This window comes from Camellia sinensis, chromosome 7, assembly GCF_055761805.1.
Source record: "Camellia sinensis isolate YWXY chromosome 7, ASM5576180v1, whole genome shotgun sequence".
NCBI classification, from domain to species: domain Eukaryota; kingdom Viridiplantae; phylum Streptophyta; class Magnoliopsida; order Ericales; family Theaceae; genus Camellia; species Camellia sinensis.
The window spans coordinates 18,450,371-18,456,302 of NC_138967.1; the positions used below are offsets into that span (position 1 = coordinate 18,450,371).

The 5,932-nt window shown below is 36.9% G+C and overlaps 1 protein-coding gene across 2 annotated transcripts; it reads left to right on the forward strand.

Moving 5' to 3' along the window:
• Window positions 1–308: 308 nt before the first annotated feature.
• LOC114272675 (protein tesmin/TSO1-like CXC 2) lies at window positions 309–5,544 on the forward strand. 2 transcript variants are annotated; one of them, XM_028214391.2, is made up of 10 exons: window positions 309–672; window positions 2,100–2,260; window positions 2,366–3,038; window positions 3,212–3,669; window positions 3,776–3,850; window positions 3,995–4,175; window positions 4,260–4,355; window positions 4,457–4,523; window positions 4,808–4,964; window positions 5,061–5,544. In XM_028214391.2, the coding sequence occupies exons 1-10, from the start codon at window positions 553–555 to the stop codon at window positions 5,395–5,397; spliced, it is 2,325 nt and encodes a 774-aa protein (XP_028070192.2). In that variant the 5' UTR covers window positions 309–552; the 3' UTR covers window positions 5,398–5,544. The 2 variants fall into 2 exon arrangements, with proteins under 2 accessions (XP_028070192.2, XP_082733667.1); XM_082877541.1 differs by lacking the exon at window positions 309–672 and adding an exon at window positions 1,052–1,219.
• The last annotated feature ends 388 nt before the right edge of the window (window positions 5,545–5,932 follow it).

Consider the following 5,932-nt stretch of genomic DNA (forward strand, 5'->3'; position numbering starts at 1 on the left):
TTATAAAATTGACGATTTTGCTATTGAAATTAAGTAATAGTGTTTTTAGTTATTCTTATTTGAAAGAAAATTCAAAATTTAAAATCAAATATGTCATAATTAAAAAATTATGAATTAAAATGACACAAGTCCTAAACTGTAAAGATAGTTAATGTAGTTTGCCCAAACTTATTCAAAAGAAAAAAAAGGTAAAATAACAAAAAGAAGGGAAAGAACTATTAATTGGTTAAAATCAAAGGATTGATTAATAAATTTTAAAATAAAAATTCCACCGCTCAAAAAACCAAAGTGTACGTTACTTTTTTCTTGCATTTGTTTTTGCACAAAGGAAAATCCCAACAACTGTGTGTGCGTTTTGTGGTGGTGTAGGGTCTCTCTCTCTCGGGGCTGTGGGGTTGATTGTGGGGCGGGCTTTATCGCCACGACAAAATCTTCTCTCTCCTTCTCATCCCACATTCCCGCTTCTTCTTGAATCTCACTCACTCTAGAGAGAGAAACAGAAAAAGGGGTCCATAGAGAAAAGTGAGATACAGTCAACAGAGAGAGACAGAGATGGGAGAGGAGGGAAAGAAATTAGATAGAGAGTGTGAGAGTGAGGCATGTGGAGGAGAAGGTCCTGCAATGGACACCCCAAACCGGAACCAGATCACCACTCCAGTCTCCCAATTCGAGGTGATTTGGTCCCCCAATTGATGTTAGTCAAGTGGGTCGCACTTGTATCTGCTTTGATTGATCTTGATTTGTACTTTGTTTGGTCACTCTGAAAGTTTTTTCAACAGGGTTTCGTTAATTTTGGTGGAAAATGTTTAATTTTGTTGATTAATTGATCTCCGAAAATCTGCATTTCTTGTTTTGGGATCTTAGTCAAGTGGGCCGTGCTTTTATTGCCTTGATTGATCTTGATTTGTAATATTTTTCGTATTGGGTTTGGTTCACTTTGGTGAAAACTGTTGAATTTGTTGATTAATTGGTCCCACGAAGTCTGCAATTTTTGTTTTTTGCGATCTTAGTCAAGTGGGTCTTGCTTGTAATGCCTTGATTGATCTGATTTGTACTTTTTTCGGTGGCTCTGGAGGTTTTCGTGCTGGGTTTGGTTTACTTTGGCCAAACTGTTAAATTTGGGGGTTGTTTTTTATGTTTGTAGGATAATTTATGCTGGAGTTAGGCTAGATGTTTGAGGGATTTGCACGTTTTTGGTCTGAATTCTTTGTGGTTTGATGTCTGTATTTGGGTTTGGTTTTGTTGATTTAAGTATTTTACAGTTTCTTAACAGTCAATTCAATTGAAGATTTGTTTATGAAAATTGATATGTTTATTTATTATGTGGTTTTAATTTTGGAGATGAGATTAACAAGTGGAGATTCCTGTGTGAGTTCTGTCATGATGGAACGATGTGTTTTTATGAATCTATGAGTGGCTGATCTTAAAGCATCCATTTTCTTGTTTTGTTATTGTTCACTATCGAACTTTTTTTTAATGCCAAATACAATATATTTTAATTTTTTTAGAACTATGGAATTTCAACTAATTAACATTATTCTTTGTGGTTTACTGTCGTTTTTATCTCTTTCCAGTCATAGCATGGTTAGTGAATTTCTTTCTCTTCTCTTCTCTTAGAAAGAATTTTGTTTTAAGAAATTGGTCTTTCCCGTGTTGCATCGTTGTGTGAAATTGGAAGCAGCACGACAGTGGAATTTGTTAAATAAAGCAGTACTTCTTATGTTTGTTCATGTATTCTACTGAAAATATATATTCTCTCTCTATTTTTTTAACAAATTGTTAATTGTAAATCATGCAACACTCACGACCTAATCTCATGAAAGGCCTCTTTATTATATATTCGTGCATGTGTAAATGGATGCAATTATGAAGTGTATTGTGAATTCATCTTGATACTTATTTCCCCTTCATTTGTTATTTTCATATTGAATTTTTTCTGGGTGAGATGAATGCATCATACAAGTATTTGATTAAGCAAATCTTTTCTAATTAAATTGATATACATATTGGATTCAAATTCATAGATTTGTGCGTTGAATGCTCTTTCATTCCTCCCTTTTCTGCTATGCTGATGGCAACTCTTTTTTGGCGATGTGCAGGATTCCCCTGTATTTAACTATATCAACAGTCTTTCTCCTATCAAAACGGTTAAGTCTGTACGTATTAGCCAGATGTTCAACTCTTTCAGTTTTACATCCGTTCCATCGATTTTCACTTCACCCCATGTAAATTCCCTCAAGGAATCTAGATTCTTAAGAAGGTAACTAACCATTTTTCCTTGAATAAATTCACACAAAATTTCACTGTGTTACGCTGCATTCTGCTTTTCGTGATCTTTTTGTTAATTGTTATGGCTTCATTTCAGGCATAACTTCTCAGATCCGTCAAAACCCGAGTTTTCTTCCGAGAATGGGAACAAAATTGGTGGCAATGAAGGGGTTATGGATGTTCATAAATCTGATGAACAGCAAAATTTTGATCCAGATAGTTGCATAGGTGAAGCTTCTGTTGAGCCAACTTATGAATGTTCAAAGATTGCAATTGAGGTCTCACAAACCCTAAGCTATGATCATGGTAGCCCCGATTGTGGTACAATGCCTTGTCGTGGGAATGAAACCAAATGTGTGTCAGAAGTGGCTGGCACATCAGGGTCGGTTGTTCCGTTTGTCTCCAAAACAGGTTTTTTAGGAAGTGGGGTGCATTTAGAGGGGATCAGAAATATTGATCAAAATAATGAAGGGTTAGAATGTGCTTGGGAGAGTTTGACTTCTGATGCTGCTGATTTATTAGTATTTGATTCGCCCAGCGATACAGAGGCTTTTGCGGGCCCTTTCCAGAAACTACAGGATTCAAGAATGAATTTATGTACTTCTCTTGTATCTGAGTTCACGCATGTTGAAATTAAGAATACACAAGCTCTTGGTTCAGTTGGGTTTGAACAATGTGAATCAGAAAATCCTCCTTCTCAAGTTGGAGAAGATAGCCATCTGAAGGAAATAGAAGCGACTGGAGAGCCAAGTGAGCAAATTGATAATGAGGTGAGATATTGAACAACATTTTCGTTTTGAATCATAGAGCTTCTTAATTAACTTAACTTGAGGTTGGTGATGTTGTTATTTTATTCTTATTTACTTTTTAATGTAAATAAAGAAGAATAAATTTCTTCAAAACTTTTGATTAACACGACATGGTTTTGTCTGTTTATCTATAGCCTATTTCCACTTTAAATCGCGGTATGAGAAGGCGCTGTCTGGTTTTTGAGATGGTGGGAGCTCGCAGGAAGCATTTAGACGATAATTCAAGTTCAAGCTCTTCCATGTTATCGCAATCTGATGTTAACATTGAGTCCAATGATAAGCAACTTGTTCCTACAAAGCTGGGCCATGATTCTTCGCGATGCATTCTACCCGGAATTGGTTTGCACTTAAATGCTCTTGCAAGAACTTCAAAGGACTACAACATTGTCAGTCACGAAACTTTGGCTTCTGGAGCGCAGTTTATACATGATCCTGCTGGTCAAGAACCCATAAATAAATATTTGGCAATGATCTCTGTGGAAAGAAATACGGGTCCTACAGAAAATGGAGTTCCGGGTATGGAAGATGTTTCTCAGGCGTCTGGATATATAGCTAGTGAAGAGTTTAGTCAGAGTAGTCCAAAAAAGAAGAGGCATGTTCAGTTCACTTATTCTATTTTTTTCGGATAATTATTGCACAATAGTTTCCTTTTGGTTGCGTCACATTTTTCCATATTATAGCATATATTTGATTTTCAGGCGTAGGCTGGAAAATGCCGGAGAGAGCGAGGGCTGTAAGCGGTGTAACTGCAAGAAATCAAAATGCTTGAAACTGTAAGCGCCCTTGTCTATGCTGAATTAAAGCCTCACCAACCATATAAGCAAAGCATGTTGGTGACATAATTCCAAGAATATGTAAGATAAATGCAACACAATGTAGTTATGATCATGATTCACCTATTGAGCCTTTGAATGCAGTTATTGCGAATGCTTTGCCGCTGGTGTCTACTGTGTGGAGCCATGTTCATGTCAAGATTGCTTCAACAAGCCTATTCATGAAGCTACTGTCCTTGGAACTCGCAAGCAGATTGAATCTCGCAATCCGCTTGCGTTTGCTCCTAAAGTGATTAAGAGCTCTGATTCTGTACCAGAAATTGGGGTTAGAAACCTAAATCCATGCTTGCAGTTTACTTACCTCGTGATTTTTTCATTGCTCTCATTTTATGTGTTGTTTCTCTATCAGGATGAATCAAGCAAGACTCCAGCTTCAGCAAGGCATAAAAGAGGATGCAACTGCAAGAAATCTGGTTGCTTAAAGAAATACTGTGAATGCTATCAGGTTTGGTTGTTTTTTCGTTATTATTATTATTTTTTCGTGCAATTTATTTGTTCTTGCTGTTTTTTGTCATTTGATTCACAAATGGTGGTTCTCTTTTGAAGGGTGGTGTTGGCTGCTCCATTAACTGCAGATGTGAAGGGTGTAAAAATGCATTCGGTAGAAAGGATGGTGAGCTTTAACGAATAATCTTTATTGCTCTGTTTGGTTTTGTTTTTCAGAATCTCTTTTCTAAAAATACTAAAAACTAGTTTGGTCAAAATAAATGCCAAAAAAATGTTTTTTGAAATTTCAAAAACTATTTTTGCACACAAAAAAGGAAAGTGTTTGTTAAACCAAGTTAGTTTTTGATGTTTTTCATTCTCTGTTGTATTGTGTGCCTAATTTGACTCGATGCAACTGTGTGTGCATACTGTTTTAGTTTGAAACGCTTTCTTTGTCTTGCTTGAATTTAGGATCCACTTTAATAGGAGCAGATGCTGAAGTGGAAGAAGAAGGAGAAGAAACAGAAGCATGCGAAAAAAGTGTGGTTGACAAAAGTTTACAGAAAAATGTAATCCAGAACATTATAGAGCGCAATTCAGATTCTACTCTTCCAGCAACGCCTTCACGGTATGCCACTTTCAAATCTAGCAATTCTTTACCCACAATATTGATACCTATAGTTATTAGAGCTTTAATATTATTTTGTTTATTTGGGTGTGACAGAGCATTGGTTCAGCAACCATTTTCCATTAAGAGCAAACCGCCACGATCATCTTTTCTCTCTATCGGATCCTCTTCTGGGTTTTGTGGTAACCAAAGGTTTGGAATGCCGAATTTTTTGCAACCTCAACACAAGTTTGAGAAGCAAATCCAAGCTGTTCAGGAAGATGAAATGCCCGAGATCCTCTCTCCTATCAGTGGCGTAAAATCTGCTTCTCCAAACAGTAAGAGAGTCTCTCCACCACACTGTGACTTTGGGGCGCCCCCTGGCCAGAGGAGCACCCGGAAGTTAATATTGCAGTCTATTCCTTCATTTCCTTCTCTCACCCCCAAGCATTAGAAGTTTTATGTTCTGGGTGAACTTGAAATGAAATTCTTTCTTCTTCGTTGTAGTTATACGAGTTGTGTCGTTTAGTTGTATGTCATTTGAGCTTGTCTTATGTGCTTGTATAATAATATTGTGGTTGATGTTTTTGATTTTTTTCAATCAAGTCCCCAAAGTATCAAATTTGAGTCTAAATGGTCCAATTACTAATGGTCCATCAAATTGATTTGCAAACTAATAACACTAGAACATTTTGGACATTTTATCTAAAATCAAAGAGACATTTGGACATCTCAACTATCGTAACTCTGTGTCTCTCTCAAATGGTCATCTCTTTATTCCTTTCCTTCGTTCACCTTCTCTCCCTCCCTTTGTTAACCCCCATCTCTCTCTCTCTCTCTCAAATGGTCATCTCTTTATTCCTTTCCTTCGTTCACCTTCTCTCTCTCATTTGGGGCTGGGTTTACAATGTACAATGGTTGCGGGAAGAAGGGGTGGTGGTTGTCAAAAAGAAAGGTGTTTCGGTGGGTGAAAAAGAAGGGGTAGGGGC

Coding starts and splice junctions, on each gene's coding strand:
- LOC114272675 (XM_028214391.2), top strand. CDS start 553: ATGGGAGAGGAGGGAAAGAAATTAGATAGAGAGTGTGAGAGTGAGGCA. Junction 2,261..2,365: donor GAATCTAGATTCTTAAGAAG/GTAACTAACCAT, acceptor GCTTCATTTCAG/GCATAACTTCTCAGATCCGT. Junction 4,524..4,807: donor TGCATTCGGTAGAAAGGATG/GTGAGCTTTAAC, acceptor GCTTGAATTTAG/GATCCACTTTAATAGGAGCA.